A 16,469-nucleotide genomic window follows, 5' to 3' on the forward strand; every position below is an offset into this window, starting at 1 on the left:
ACTTCTCTGGAGTTCTGCTCTCCAGGCTGTCTGCCCTATCTCCTGTACTGGGAGTCACCTAGCAGCTGGGGTTGATCATGTTAAGGAGGTAGCTACTTCATTAACACCTTGGCTCTTATTCCCCAGCTAATCTTCTACTCCCTTGAATACCTGTTTCCCTAAATGGGTCATGTCATAGAATAAAAGTTGACTAGCCCCAGACCCCACTACCCCTTAAAGGGGACAGACTACCCTGTTACAGAATACCATTCCAGCAATCTCATGTATCACTGGTGGTACACATACCAAATTTGGGAACCCTTGATCTATACACTATTTATGCAGCCACCAAATTGTAAGCATTTATACACAACTCTGTAGTGCAGTACTAACTATGAGGTGGAATTATGTTATTAAGCTAAATATACATGGGTAAGACAGGCATTCCCATTGCAGATTATACCAGTGTTCCATCTAGGCCAGTATTCTGTCTCAGAAAGTGACCAGTCTGTACAAAATGCTTCAGAAGATGCAAAGATTCCCAAACTGGACATACATTTTGATGATATTTTAATATCTTCAGAAGTACTTTCTTTGCCATTCCTTATGTATCCTAACATTTTGGGTTGCTTTTTAGTGCCATTTCACTCCTGTGGCTTGTGTTCCTGGTTCCCTGTTTGATGATGTCAGCTCACCTAAAACCTTTAACATTTTAAGACTTCATTTTTCACAACTTTTATTATTAAGCAATGCCTCATTGTGACGGTTTACATAAGTGGGGAATTTAACCTAGTTCTCTACTATGGCAGGTTAAAATTCCATCTACCCAGCCACACTTTCTCTCAGAAATAACCTGCTATATCTTTGTCCTTTCTGTGCTTATTTATGAAATATACATGCATATGTAACCCACCGTTTCAGTGTATTGTGCTGCATCCTCTACACTAGAGGTGTCAAACATGTCTCACAGGATGTATCTGGCCTGTATGATATATTTCTGTGGCTCTTCTGATGTACTGAAATGTGTGCAGAATGTAAGCTTTCGTTTTTTTTTTAAATAAGGAGATTTGTAGGCCCCATAGCTACAGAGAGAACCTTTCAAACATGAACCAAGTGTAAACCAATGTCAGGTTTGTCAGGCAGACTGAAGCAGTGACTGGGAGAGGTGAACTCGCCTGTTCCCTTTTAATCTCATTGAAGTGTGATCTCTGTAAGGGACAGTGATGACACTGCTATACCAACATTAACTATTCCATTGCTGATGGTCATCCCATCACCTAAAATAACGGAGATAAGAGTGAAGCCCTTGAGGACTGATGAATTGCTTCATTCCCTCAAGAATTCTTGTCACACCTTCTGCTCCTTGGACTTATACACCCCAGCACCTTGTAGACAATTTTCTAAGCCACTGCCTTATAGATGCTGACTGGCTCCTTACCCTTTCTGTGAGCCTCTGAGGAGATGAGAGGGTACTACCATCTCTTCATAAGACCCCGCCACCTACCAAGTAGGCATTTTAATGGGTCACTCGAGCTGTCAACCAGTCCATGCAGAATCAGTTTTCTCCACCCGGCTCATTTCATCCCAGTGTGGCAGCACATCCTATCGGACAAATGGGTCCTAGACGTCATCTCAAATGGCTACACAAACAGAGTCCTTTCTGCCCCTTCTCCAAATCACCCTTTTTCTTGACCCCTCTCAGAAAAGAATTCTCAGACAAGAGCTGGATTCGCTGGTCCAGCTAGAGACAGTAGAAACCCATACCGCTCCAACAGAGGGAGAAGGGTCTTTACCCCAAATACTTTCTAATCCTCCAAAAGAAAAGGCCTGGAGACCCATCGTGGACCTCAGACAGACGAATGTCTTCATTCGCCATTGAAGATTCAGAATGGCTACCCTGGCTGCAGTAATCCCCTCCCTCAGTGAAAGTGTGGCTTGTAGTTCTTGTTTTGAGGGACACGTATTTTCATATAGACATTCACACAGTATTTCCTTTACGATGGGCCCTGCACTATAGAGTGCGCTCTTCTTTGGCTTCTTGACACCCCAGAGGGCCTTTACAAAAGTGATGGCTGTGATAAGCAGCCTATTTGCAATTACAGGGCAGCCTAATATTTCCCTACTTTGCTGCCTGTACCTTCTGATAAGACTGTCCCATGAGCAAGCCAGTCTGTCACCTCCTTACTTGATCTGCGTCACTCCTTGGGACTTCAGGTAAATCAAGAAGAGTCCACTTTAACCCCCACAAGAGTAATATAATGTATTGGAATGAATCAGGACTCGACTGCAGACACGGCATACTTATCTCAGGACAGATTCCTCATGATGAGATCTAATTTCTCAACTTAGACATAGCCCCAGTGACAGTCTGGTCATGCTAGCCCACGTGGCCTCTTGCACCTATATTACCCCCTTCACCTATGGGTACCTCCAGGCATGACTGAGGAATGTGTAGCTCTGAGCACAGACTCCCTGAACAAATGGGTCTCACTTCCTCATAGCATTCTGACATCACTCACTTGCTGGGAGACAAATGCCAATGTCTGTGTAGGCGTTCCCTTTGTTCTAGCCCCACCCATGAAGATGCTTATGATGGATACCCCACTACTGGGATAGGGAGTGAACCTGGATGACCATTCAGCTCAGGGTTCAAGGTATCAAAATCTGGAACTGTTGCATCCAACATCTGATCACCCTCTCTGATGTGCAGTTACTGGGAGAAATGGACTCCCTAGCAGCCAGCCTCGGCAGGCATTTTCACGAGGATCACAAGTGAGAGCCCCACATTTCAGTGATCCAGCACATTTTTTGACAGTGCAGATTTCCATATTGGGATCTCTCTGCAGCCCAGAAAAACAGGAAATACCTGGCCTACTGCACTTGGGACACCCAGGATGCAATTCCAGAGGGGATGTTTTCATAGTGTAGTGGTCAGACCCACTGATGTATGCCTTCCCTCCTATCCCCCCTGCTCCTTTGCATCCTCCAGAAGATCAAGCAGGACTAGGCAGCAGTAATTCTAATAGCACTATGGGGACTGAGGCAGTTCTGGTTCATGATGATCTTGCGGATGGCCTCTCACCCTTGCATTTACCTACAGCCATTTCTGGGTTTGGTGTTGCAAAACAGAGGCAGCACCAGCCACCCCAACCCTGTATCCATCCATCTGATAGCCTGCTTTTTGGATGGGCAACAGAGCTAGAGAAGTCTTACTCAGAGGAGGGCCAATCTATCTTTCTCAATAGCAGGAAATCATCTACAAGAAGGTGCTATACTGCCAAGTGGAGGGGGTTCTCTTTGTGGTGTCAGCAGGATTCGGGAGGAGTCTAGGATTCCTCTTATCCTGGAGTATCTCCTTGAACTCATCAGGCCTATCTGTTAGTTCATTACAGGTATATTTAACAGCTATTAATATCTTTTTATCTTCCAGTTTTCAGCCCCCCCACAACAATCAAGTTTCTAAAAGGCATTATCAGAACATTCCTGTTGGTATTAAAACCCAGGCCTGTGTGGGACCTGAACTCTGTGCTATCAGCACTTATAAACCTGCCATTCAAGTCCTTGGCTTCCTGCTACCTTTTACACTTAACAGTGAAGGTATTCTTCCTAACTGTTAGTACGTTGGCCAGGAGAGTGGGTGAGCTTGGGGCCCTCATAGTTCCCCCACCTTATATGGTGTTTCACAGAGACAGTTTACCTGAGATTACATCCCACGCTTATTCCCAAGGTTTCTTCCAATTTTCACTTGAACCAAACAGTCCACCTATCTGTATTTTACCAAAAACCTCACAATAGTAGTGAGGACAAGAGACTCCACTCCCTTTATTTAAATTTATTTCAGTGAGAGGTATCTGTTGGTGTAGCCCAGGGGTTCTCAAACTGGAGGTTGGGACCCCTAAGGGGGTCGCGAGGTTATTACATGGGGGGGTTGTGAGCTGTCAGCCTCCACCCTAAACCCCGCTTTGCATCCAGCATTTATAATGATATAAATGTATAAAAACGTTTTTTTAAATTTATAAGGGCGGGGTCGCACTCAGAGGCTTGCTGTGTGAAAGGGGTTACCAGAACAAAAGTTTGAGAACCACTGGTGTAGCCCCTTAGAAAGCATGTAAGAGAGCTGCAGGAGGACATGTCTCATCTGCAGACGTAACAGGAGCATAAGGACTTCATTGACAGGATCCACATGGAGACATCCAAGATGGAGTATGCTAGCGAGCTACAGATGACTACAGGAGCACCAGGGGAAAGAGGAGAACTGGCTGCTCTGTGGGGAGGAGGCTGGCTGCTTGTGGTCTCTGACAGTAGACATGATATCCCAGGAGGTGTGCTGTCTGCTTAGAGCCCAAATTGAAGATGTTATAGAAAGGATGCTGAGGCTCATCTTGACAGGTTTCAGAGTAGCAGCTGTGTTAGTCTGTAACTGCAAAAGGAGTACTTGTGGCACCTTAGAGACTAACAAATTTATTTATGTATTTATTCATCTGTCCCTCTGATCGCTGTCCCATGCTGTTCACCCACATGGGTGCTGATTATACTGCCATGTATGACCCTTAGCAGATCAGCAGGACTACAGGGCTCTGGGAGTGAGGGTGAAGGATTTGGGAGCAAAAGTGGCAGTTCAGTCCATCCTCCTGGTTGAGGGTAAGGGCCAATTCAGGGACACGTGCATCCTGGAGATAAGTGTGTGGCTGCACAGATGTTGCCTACAGAAGGGCTTTGGTTTCTTTGACCATGGGGTCCTGTTCTGAACAGGACGACTCCTGGGAAGAGATGGGGTCCATCTGACCAAGAAGGGGAAGAATATCTTCACACACTGACTCACCAACCTAGGGATGAGGGCTTTAAACTAGGTTCAAAGGGGGCAGGTGACAAAATCCCACAGATAGGTATAAAAAAAGTGATTTTAACAGAGGGCTAAATATGTAGTGAGGGAGGAAAAGGGAAAATTATAGTGACGTCATAGGAACAGCAAGAGGGACAACAGTGTGGGAATCTGCTCAACATCTTAGATCTCTATGCACAAATAAGATATTAATTCTGCTCTTCATATGCATAAAAACAAAATAAATGATGATTGGATTATTTATATTGGTTGTCCTGTGAGTTCCAAAGTTTAATAGTAATACTTTTATCATGTATTTCAAAATAAATATTATGTGGTGTCACAGGACAGCGGATGTGAATGTTTGTGGTAGAAGGCTTGATTAGCCATGTTCTGTAGCAGATGTTTACTTACAGTAGTAAATGTTGTATAATTTTGTTATTGTACCTTTCAATGAAAAATTGCTTTATTTCGTGAAAACTAGTAAGGTTTATTTACATTTCAGAAATTTTAGGAACTATGCATGTTGCAATGATGATGAATGCATGTGTCACATGCTTGTGAGGAATATGTTCTCTACCTAACTAACGCATTTGAGAAGATTATATTGCTAAATGATTAGGCTACTATAGAGATTATTTCAAAATTTTGTTTGCAGAGTGCAATTAACGTATTACTTGTGAACATTTCTTTCAGATCCAGGCCATGAAGATGATGGTTCGATGGTTGCTAGGAATGAAGAATAACCACAGTAAATCAGGAACCTCTACTCTGAGATTGCTAACAACAATATTGCACAGTGATGGAGACTTGACAGAACAGGGAAAAATTAGGTAAGCCATCGGCAATTAAGTGCAACCATCTATTTGGACAGTACAATTGCTCAACAGTTTCAGTAACTTAGAAGGGGCAATATGCATTGTATGGAGAAGAATTTAAGGGCATTTAGGATGTATCGATATATGTTATACTTTATATTCCCGGATAAAAGAAGTTCCAGAGAACTTCAAAGTTATTTTGTTACTATAAATATAGTGCAAAATCATAGTAAAAAGTTGTTATGCTTTTTCCTCTACTTTTTCTCTCATCCTTCCACTCTGAACTACTTTTCATACTGAAAGGAAAAATTGCACAATTTCTCCTTTTTCTCCTTCTAAACTGACTTTAAACAAAAAAATTTTAAAAAAATCTTACCTTGTGGTGCACTTTATGGCTAGTTGAAGGCACTCTGCCTTTTAGGAAGGGAGATAAGGATGAAGAGGAGGAGGGAAATAAGTAAAGAAGATTAGCTTTTTAACAATTTGTTTCATCTGGCTGTTAGCCCATTTGCTTTGACTGCTAATGTTTATTTTTGTGCAAACTTCTTAATCTTCCTTCAAGTATAAGTGAGGAGCCGAGTTCACCATCATTGTTCTTGGCAAACGTTGAAAATTCTGTTTACAGAAACTAATGGGGAGAAGAGAGGGATTACAGTAGTCAGAATAAAGAGATTTCCATGTTTGGTATATAGTCAAATGACTGTACAATCATTATGCAAATCAAACACCAAACCAATCCAGAGGGTAGGGAATTGCAAAATAGAGCATTTTGTAGTTATGCATTAACTTTATAGTCACTGCACTCAAGCTGAGAATTCCATTTCAGTATAACTTGCAAATAATTATAACACTCTTAAATTTAAATACTATCACAAGACCCATAAATAGAAGTCGGTCCGTGAAGGAATTAAGTAGTAGTAATTCTTCTTCGAGTAGCATTCCTGCATGCTCCACTTTAGGCATATGTGCGTTCCTGCGCTTCTGATCGGAAATCTTTGTAGCAGTGTCCATTCGGCCCCCACATGCACGCTCATGTCCTCGTGCTCTGCCTTGAGGGGAGAATCTCACTCAGTTCCTTTTCAGCCACCCCTGGCTAGAGATGGAGTGATTAGCAGTCCATTCACAGATACTTTACTTATTCAGAAATGTGGTGTTATCTGGTTTTTAGTGCTTTTATTTTTTTCTTAGGGCATGCCTACACTACAAATTTAAGTAGACTTAAGTCGACAAACAGCCACTTCAGTAATTACTGTGGTTTTCCATGTCCCCACTACCCTCCTTCTGTCTGTGCCTTCACCAGGAGCGCTTGCATCGACTTAACAGGGACAATGTTGAGGGCTGAGAGCCCGGGCTCTCACTCAGCTCTGAGCTCCCTGCTGGGAGCCAAGCTGCAACCCGGGCTCTCACTCAGCAGTGAGCTCCCTGCTGGGAGCCCAGCTGCCACCCAGCATATTCAGTCTCCTGGGTATCAAAAGCGTGTAAACACAGTACTCACAGATTGGGTGGGACCTCTGCAATAGACACCTTTGGTAAGCCTGAGGACCCTGTGGGCCCAGGCACCAAAGCAGCGGTACTGCTGGTCAGGGACAGGGACGTAGACTGTACCACCTCTGGGCAGACGGCTCTGCTACAGAAGCCCGCGGCACAGGCAACTGCAAGGCAGCCATCATCAGACCGCTTGCTGCGGCCAAGGTCTCCAGTCCCTTTGGCACCAGCAACTCAACACCAACAACCACTGATGGTAGATATTACTGTGGCACCACAGGAGTTTAGATTCTCTAAGAACCTTATGGTACCTGAGGCACCAGAGTCTCCTCTACTTGGTATCACAGCCCTGGTACTGAGCAAATCTCGGGCCGAAGGCTTACCACCAGCACCGAGCTGTGCACCTCCAGTTTCCATGTCAGCTCCACCACTTTTCAGTGGAGATTTGGACAGTGACCAGGAGGAGGTTCTCTTTCATCACTTCGTCTACTTCTTGCTACCATGACCATCCATGGGCTCAGCCTCCCATGCCTTTCCCAGTGGCCCTGCTGGGATCCTCGGGTGGCCTCTAGGCATCATGCCTTCCCGGGTGTCTGGTGTCACGTACTGAGAGACTGAGGCATTCTACCACAACCACCGCATCTAGAGCCTCAGCATCTCCTGAGGAGATCCTGGAGGAGCAGGAAGTGGGACTTGAGGAGGATGTTACACCACATTCTAACATCTCTTCCTCCCCTCCAGAAGAGATGTTTATGCCCCCTTCGTTATCTGTGGCAGACAATTTTAAGCTCTTCCAAGACCTTGTGAAGAGGGTGGCAAATACCAGTAGAGGTGGTAACACAGTCACCATAAGCTGCTAGATATTTTACATACATCCTCCTCCTCGAGGATAGCCCTCCCTATCAGCAAGGCCCTTTTGGATGCAACTAGCTCATATGGCAAATGTCAGCATTGGCCACACCGACATGTAAAAGGGCTGATAAAAAGTACTATGTGTGTACACACCCACATACACCCCCAGGACATGGAATTTCTTTTCTCCCACCCTCTGCCTAATTCCATTGTGATTAACGGAGTGAACTTCTGTGGCCGCTAACATCATTCCAAATCCACCTCTTATGATTGGGATTGAAAGCACCTTGACTTATTTGGGAGGCAGGCCTACTCTTCTGCTACTTTGCAATTCGTAATTGCAAACTACCAGGCCCTAGCAGCAAGATATGACTATATGAACCATGCCAAATTCAATGCCTTTATTGATAATCTAGTGAAGTCACAATGAGAACAATTCCAAGCCATTATCAACGAGGGGTAGTCGGTGGCCAAAACAATGCTCCAGACAGCACTTCAGATGGGACGGACTGCTGTATCAGCCACATCAACAGTCGTGATGTGATGAGCTTTGTGGTTGCATATTTCAGGTTTTCTGAAGGAGGTTCAGATGACAGAACGAGGAGTAATGGTCTCAAGTTGCAGTGGGGGAGGTTTAGATTGGATATTAGGAAAAACTTTTTCACTAAGAGGGTGGTGAAACACTGGAATGCGTTACCTAGGGAGGTGGTAGAATCTCCTTCCTTAGAGGTTTTTAAGGTCAGGCTTGACAAAGCCCTGGCTGGGATGATTTAATTGGGGCTTGGTCCTGCTTTGAGCAGGGGGTTGGACTAGATGACATCCTGAGGTCCCTTCCAACCCTGATATTCTATGATTCTATGACTGTCTAAGACCTCCCCTTAATCACAAACTGTGTACACCACAGTTCCCACCACAACACTATTACGAACCATAGAGAAAAAGCTCCAAGTTTCAGAGGTGCAAACCATCAGGCCCTCAATCCTCAGCATCGCAATCTTCCACCTCAAAACATCAGTTTTGATGCCTTGGTCAAGACACCAGGAGATCACTCCCTTCAACAACAGCTGCCACTTTCCAACCCCTCGCATCCCTTTGGATGCTGCATTACTCTGTTCTTCCCCTACTGGGAACACACAACATCCAGCAGATGGGCTTTGGAAATGATCTCCAAGGGTATTTGGTCCACTTCACCTCTTTCCTTTCCCCCAACCTCCCTTCCCTGTCCCTCTTCAGGGACCCTTCTCAAAAGAGACTGTTACAACAGGAGACAGATCACCTCCTCTGTCTAGGAGCCATAGAACCACTTCATCTCTGGGGAAAAGGGTTTTACTCTCAATATTTTCTGATCCCCAGGAAAAGGGGAGGTGGGAGACTCATAAGGGACCTCGAAGCATTGAATAAATACATCAAGGCTCAAAAATTCAATGTGGTCGCATAAGTAGCATCCCTGTTCCGTCTTTGGAATGGGAGATTGGTTCTCGGCCCTCACTCTCCAGGGCACGTATTTCCACATATCAGTCCTGCTGTCCCACAGATGATTCCTCCCATTTACTCCGGGTCAGGACCATTACAAGTTCAGAGTACTCCCTTTTGGCCTCTCATTGGCTCTCACAGTATTCTCCAAGGTCCTCTCCGTAATGCTGTCCCACCTACATACTCAGGATCATCATCTACCCATACTTAGACAACTGTCTCTTCAGGGCCTGCTCCTTTGAAAAAGCTCTACGGGCCACCTATGGAACTATGGACCTATTTATGAAACTGGGTCTACAAATCAACGTCCAAAAATCGTCCCTAACTTCAATACAATGCTTGGAATTTGTAGGGGCCCATCTCTATTCACTGCAAGCAAGGGCGCTCCTTCCACAGCACAGATTTCACAGCCTGACAATGCTTTTAGGGACAATGCAAACCAGCTCTCAAACATCGACCAGACATTGCCTCCAGTTTCTGGGGCACATGGCGGCTGGCATGTTCGTAATATCTCATGCCAGACTTCACATGAGGTGCCTGTAGATGTGGTTCACCTCGGTTTTCAAGCCAAACAAAGACTGTTTAAACACACCTCTCTATGCCTTCTAGGGTCAAACACTCCCTGGATTGGTGGAAAGATCTGGCAGACATTTGCACAGGCCTCCCGTTTACACCGTTCCCCCTTTCCCCTGACACTTCTCACTATGGATATATCCCTCATAGACTGCCCATCTCAACAACCTCATGATTCACAGCAAATGGTCACCCGCGGAGGCAACTCTCCATATCAACCCCCTTGAACTCAGAGCGGTCAGGAATGCTTGTGCTTGCTTTCTTCCACTGATCAGAGGTACACACATGAAAGTCATGACAGACAACATTGCATGCATGTACTGCATAAATCATCCAGTGGGATGCCAGATCATCCGCCCTCTGCGCAAAAGCACTAAAACCATGGAACTGGTGCATTTCCCACAATTTTGTAATATCAGCGGCGTATCTACCGGGAGTGGAGAACACAACAGCAGACTGTCTCAGTTGCAAGTTCTCACATGACCACGAGTGGGAAATGAGCCCAACTGTATTTCACAGCATATTCTGTCAATGAGGGACACTGATGATAGATTTCTTTGACACTTACCTGAACAAGAAATGCCCATGTTACTGCTCCAGGACAGGCTTTGGACAGCACTTGTTAGGGGATGCTCTCCTTCTTCCATGGGATGAGGGCTTTCTATACGGCTTTGCCCGTTCCCTCTGCTCTTGAAGGTTCTTTTAAAAAGAGAAAAAGCAAATGACATACTGATTGCTTCCACCTGGTCAAGACAGTCATGGTATTCGTACCTGTCACAGCTGGCAGTGTGTCCACAAATCCCTCTTCAACTCAATTCTTACCTTTTGTTGCAGAACAAAGTACGCACTCTCCATCTGAACCTATGGATACTCCAGCTCAAAGCCTGGCTCCTTCATGGTTCCAACACACACAGAGCTCCTGTTCTAGGATGTACAAGAAGTGTTAATAAACAGTAGGAAATCAGCTCCCTGTCGTAATTACCTAGAAAAGTGGACCAGGTTTCAAGTTAGGTGCAATTCCAGGCAAATTACCCTGGCATCTGTTACTCTCCCTGCTATGTTACGACTACATACAGACTCTCAATAAGTCAGGGTTCTCTCTCAGTTCACTCAAAGTAACCCTGGTGGCCCTAGTGACTTTCCATCAACAAACAGAGGGATACTCAGTTTTCTCACACCTCATACAAAGAGGTTCCTGAAGGGTATAGCAAACCTCTTTCCCCAACCCATATATCCCATCTCAACATGGGACCTGAACTTAGTTTTAAAGAGCCTGACTGGACTGGTCTTTGAACTTATGGCCACCTGTTCGCTCACAAACCGGTCAATGAAGACCGCATTTCTAGTTGCCCTCACCTCGGCAAGGAGAATAGGGGAGATAACGATGCTTGTGGGCGCACTCCCCTATTCGTCTTCTTTCACAAAAAGGTTACTCTCAGGCCACACCCAAAGGTCATGTCCAGAGTGACCTCATCTTTTCACATAAAGCAACCGATTCACGTCCCGACATTTTATGTTAAGCCTCACCACAATAACAGAGAAGCCATATTTCACATGCTAGATGTTAAGAGAGCTGTGGCCTTCTACCTGGACAGGACAAAGGCTTTTAGGAAATCTCCTAGGTTCTTTCTTTCTATTGCAAATAGGTCTAAAGGCACAGTAATATCAGCCCAGCGGCTCTCCAGATGGGTCTTGAACTGTATCAGACACGGCTATCAGGTTCACAGTATCCATCCAGAATATGCATACACTCCGCGACTGAAGTCGGTTTCCTCCTCAGTCACCTTCCTCAAGAATGTCCCTATCTTGGAAAGAGAACCTCCCATCCACCATAAATAAGATTTCTATACCCCCTCTTCTCACTTATACACCTATACAGCCCCACTTCTTTACAGACAGGATAGGGAAAATGGGCCTTGCAGCATGCTCTGAAAGTAGCGAAGTCCAGACTTGGTCATATGTAGGTATGAACTGGGTTCCAGTCAGAGCACCACATGGAAAACACTTTGGCACTAACCATCTCCCATTTAAACCATGGGGCAGTTGGCTGAAGAAACTTGGTAGACTGCAACTGCTAAGATATTTCTCTCAGAGATAGTTTCTTTGGATAGTTGGCTGCAGTGCTTTATTTTTTTTAGCTTCCAGGTAAATCTTCTACATAGCAACTATACTCCTTTATACATACAATGTTAGCACGTGTACAGATGACATTTTTGGCTTATTCACCTTGATGATAATATCCTTTTAAATTTAAATATTTCTTTGGAAAAGCTTGAGACTAAATTGAAATAGGCTAAACTAAAACAATTTAAGTTAAAGCTGCCACACCACGCTGTTTTTATTTTGATCTAAAGAAAGCATGAAATGTAAAAATACAGTATTGCTTAAGTATTTGTGAAAAGAGCACTAGGATATTGCAGTACCACAGGACACCAGCTGCTGCAAATAGCCGTTAAGAATACTGATACTAGGGCAAGAATCTATTTGAAGAGTAATTCAGTGGGGCTGGAGATCTGACTGGCAGTAGGTCCCAAAAGCTACCCCTCATAAAACTGCATGTTGGAAATAAGAATATTGAAGGCCATGCCATCTACATTGATCTAGAATGAAGGCCTACAGAAAAGTGAAACTAGCAGGGGAAAACCAACAGTTGGATGAAAGAAAAATATATCATTCATTCGGTGGCTGCTATTGCTTTATAGATTCAGGCATAATGCTGCCTCCGGGCTCCAGCTTTGTACCCAATATTGCAAAAGAGTTTGTTTTGTTCAGAGGAATCCTTTAGCTCCATGTGACTTGGAAGAAGTTGAGAGGGTTAGACAACTCGCATTTACACGCTGTGCATTCAGAAGAGGATTTCTTTTTGACATACTTAAATATTAGTCTGTGGAATGAGAGAAAATGTCAGTTCACATTGAAGTTTATAAGCCATTGATTTTTACAAGTGCTTTCAAGACATGTCTTTAGATTATGTACAACAGAGAACTTCACAAAATTAAGACTGAGTACTCCAGTTCCACAACTTATCTACCCATTTGGTCTCACTTTGCTGCAGTTTCAAATATATGGCTTATATCAGAGCCCCTTTCTTAAATCCTCATATTTCTGTTTACAGTGCCTTCTCCTGTATAATACCCCATGTGTGATTGCTGTTAGCCTCATCCCCATGGCCCTTTCCCCTATTACCCCCCCACACCACACATTCTTAATTCATTTGCTTATTACAACCACTTGTGGCTTGTTTTAATTCAGATTGTGAACTCTTAAGGGCTGGGACTGTCTCTTATCATGTGTTTGTATAATCTCTAACACAGTTGGGCCCTGATCTTATTCTGGCTTCTGTGCACTGATTAAGTTCTGTGTGCTGATTAAGTTTATATAGATTGGGTCAATACCAATTTGCAAAGATAAGATGAGGAAACTATTTGATACTATTATGATCTCTTTATCAATACAGCATCACCCAATGTACCAAAAATCCAACCATATTTGGAAAATAGCAAATGCCTAGTTAGAGGAGCATGTAAACCAATTACTGGTACTCCTAAAATATTGAGAGATAATTGGTTTGACTCACCAGATCCCTTTATCTAGCTTTATAGGAGAAGGAATGTTTTAGCCCTTATACTGAGATTTCATTAGCCCTAGTGTATATATACGAGGACATGATGCATATTGTCCTACATCTGTTAATACATAGGCATTATGATAAGGCAAACTGCAACCATTTCCTCATGTGAAACTCTTTGAGGAAATCAGAAAGGACATTAATTCCCTTGGGGAAAATGTGCCAAAGTGTATAGGTGTACCCTAAGTAGGCTGTGATTATGCTGTCCTGAATCTGGAAACTAATTCCTTTCATACAGCAAATAACACAAGGTTAGCAGAGGTACTATGTAAACTTCTAGGTGGGTAGAGATTCCATGAGAAGTATTAATTTACAAGGTTCTAATTTTACTTTTCAGTTACTTACATAATTATTTTGCATACAGAAAGCAAAGGCCATGCAAATTCCTCCCTGTTCCACCTGAGCCATTTTTCAGCATGATGGAGAAAAATTCTTTCAAACTTGAGGGATGTGATTCCATGACACAGATAATTAAATAATTTTGCACTAATTTAACCCATCTACCTCTGTGCTTGTTTTTCAGTAAACCCGATATGTCTCGTCTGAGGCTGGCTGCTGCTAGTGCTGTTGTGAAGCTGGCACAGGAACCTTGTTACCATGAAATCATCACATTAGAACAATACCAGCTATGTGCATTAGCCGTTAATGTAAGGAAATGGGGTGGAGGGAAGAGAGAGGAGTGTATGTGTGCCTGTCTGAATCAGCTAATATGTATGCTAATAATCTAAGGCTTCAGATCACTAAGAATATTAATTTGAAGTCATTCTCAATATTCAGATTGCAATTCTAACTTGTTCTCAATTTTAAATTTGTTTCTTATGATCCTGAAAATTCAGGGTTTTTTATTATGTTGAAATGATGAATATTACTAGGAACTAAAAGTAATAAAGGAATGTGGTCTAATAGTAAGAGCAGTGGAACGAGCATTACAAAATTGATATTCATTGCAACTAAAAGATTTTTCTAGTATCTATTTGCCATACTTCAGCTAGATAACAAATTTATTTTAATGCTGAAGTAGTAATGTAAGAGAGATACTCTGGGGTATGGTGATTTTTAGAGAGATCTTTGGTTCTTATGAGCCATGCAAAGTTCAGTTTGTGATATTGACTTGTTTTGTGGTCTGCAGGAAAAAGCTCTCATCCTGCAGATCTTAAGGGTATGTCTACACTGCAATTAAACAGCTGCTGCTGGCCTGTGTCAGCTGATTCAGGCTACGGGGCTGTTTAATTGCAGTGTAGACGTTCAGTCTCGGGCTAGAGAGTATGATTTCTCAACTCTACCTCCCCTGCTTTTAGTTTTCTAGTATTTATTCAGTGCTGTATATGTTCATGGCTCTTCACAGTTAAAGTGTACAGCTCTCTGCCTCCAGGAGTTTAAAGTCTGAATTGGACATAATATGGCATTCCAGGAGCTGCATGAGCGGCACCCAACCCTGCTCTCTGGCTGGAGCTCTGGATCAGGGCAAGCCCTAGACCCCACTCCCCAGTGGGAGCTCGAGGGCTGGATTAAAATGGCTGGTGGGCCAGATCTGGCCCGAGGGGCCACAGTTTGCCCACCCCTGACCTATTGGGAGGTAGGTGGTGAATGATGTAGGATTTTAAAAGCAAGGAAAAGGAGGTGATACACAATGAAATGAGGATCAAACCAACAACCAGGGTTTTTGATAGATTGGGGACAATGAGTATCTAGAAGACTGGAGGAACTTTAGTCAAGGAGGAAGATGATTAAGACGTGGACAAATTTTGGCTACTGGCACTGGAAGGAAGGGGGAAACATGAGATAAGCCATCCTGGTGCATCAAGTCCAGTGTCCTGTTTTCAACACTGTCTTGAGGACTTTAAAATGTGTAGAGGACAAAGTGACAGGCTTTAGTTACATACCAGACCACAGGGAAAAGAAGAGAGTCAAAAACAACCATATCACTTGGTTTTGGCTATACTGAGCCTGAGAGAGTGGCATGCCATCCAAGATAATATATATGAGAGAGACTGAGAGAGGTATGACAGACTGCACAGCAGATGGGCCTGCAGTTGAGATATATGTCTGAGTCCTTAGCACAGAGTTAATATTTAAAATCTACTAAAGCACTAAAAGGAAAGTAGCAATGGTACTAATTGGAATGACAACAAACAGAAAATACACAACTAAGGACCTAATGAAAGTTTAATATATTAATTTTAAAAAATAGAACAAAAAACCAAGTTGTGTATAAAACAAGAATACATGATCTTCATTGCTATAAACCTTGTTCAGGAAAGGGATTTGGCCGACCTTTTTGGTTAGATATGCTGTGGCATGGCCCCAGTCAGCGCTCCAGCCGGGGAGCAGGGTTGGGGGCCGCTCCACATGGCTCCCGGGAGCAGCGGCATGGCCCCGCTCCAATGTGTAGGGGCAGACGGGGAGCTCCGCACTGCACGCTGCCCCCGCCCAAAGCACCACCCCCGCAGCTCCCATTGGCTGGGAACTGCGGCCAATGGGAGCTGCAGGGGCAGCACCTGCAGATGGGGCAGTGTGCAGAGCCGCCTGGCCTTGGCTTCACGTAGGAGCCGGAAGCGGGTCATGGTTGCTGTTTCTGGGAGCCACTTGAGGTAAGCGCTGCCCGGAGCCTGCACCCCTGAGCGTCCCCACCCTTTTCCACAGCCCCGATGCCCCTCCACATCCCTTGGTCCCAGACTACAGCACCTTCCTACACCCCAAACTCCCCAGCCCCACCCCAGAGCCTGCACCCCACCCCAGCCTGGAGCTCCCTCCCGCACCCTGAACTCCTCTTTTCTGGCCTTACCCCAGAGCCCACATCCCCAAAAGAGCCCTCACTCTCTCCTTACCCCAGAGCCCT

General features: G+C 44.3%; 1 protein-coding gene across 3 annotated transcripts in view; it reads left to right on the forward strand.

Annotated features, from left to right (window-relative positions):
- The window catches only part of PDS5B (PDS5 cohesin associated factor B), a 266,958-nt gene that overhangs the window by 205,605 nt on the left and 44,884 nt on the right, over positions 1 to 16,469 (forward strand). For all 3 annotated transcript variants that reach the window (XM_048847181.2, XM_048847201.2, XM_075127882.1), the window contains exons 23-24: positions 5,498 to 5,634; positions 14,154 to 14,277. In XM_048847181.2, the coding sequence (XP_048703138.1) occupies positions 5,498 to 5,634; positions 14,154 to 14,277 (261 nt within the window). The remainder of the gene's footprint in view (positions 1 to 5,497; positions 5,635 to 14,153; positions 14,278 to 16,469) is intronic.

The sequence above is a fragment of the Caretta caretta genome, chromosome 1 (genome assembly GCF_965140235.1).
Source record: "Caretta caretta isolate rCarCar2 chromosome 1, rCarCar1.hap1, whole genome shotgun sequence".
In the NCBI taxonomy this organism is placed as follows: domain Eukaryota; kingdom Metazoa; phylum Chordata; order Testudines; family Cheloniidae; genus Caretta; species Caretta caretta.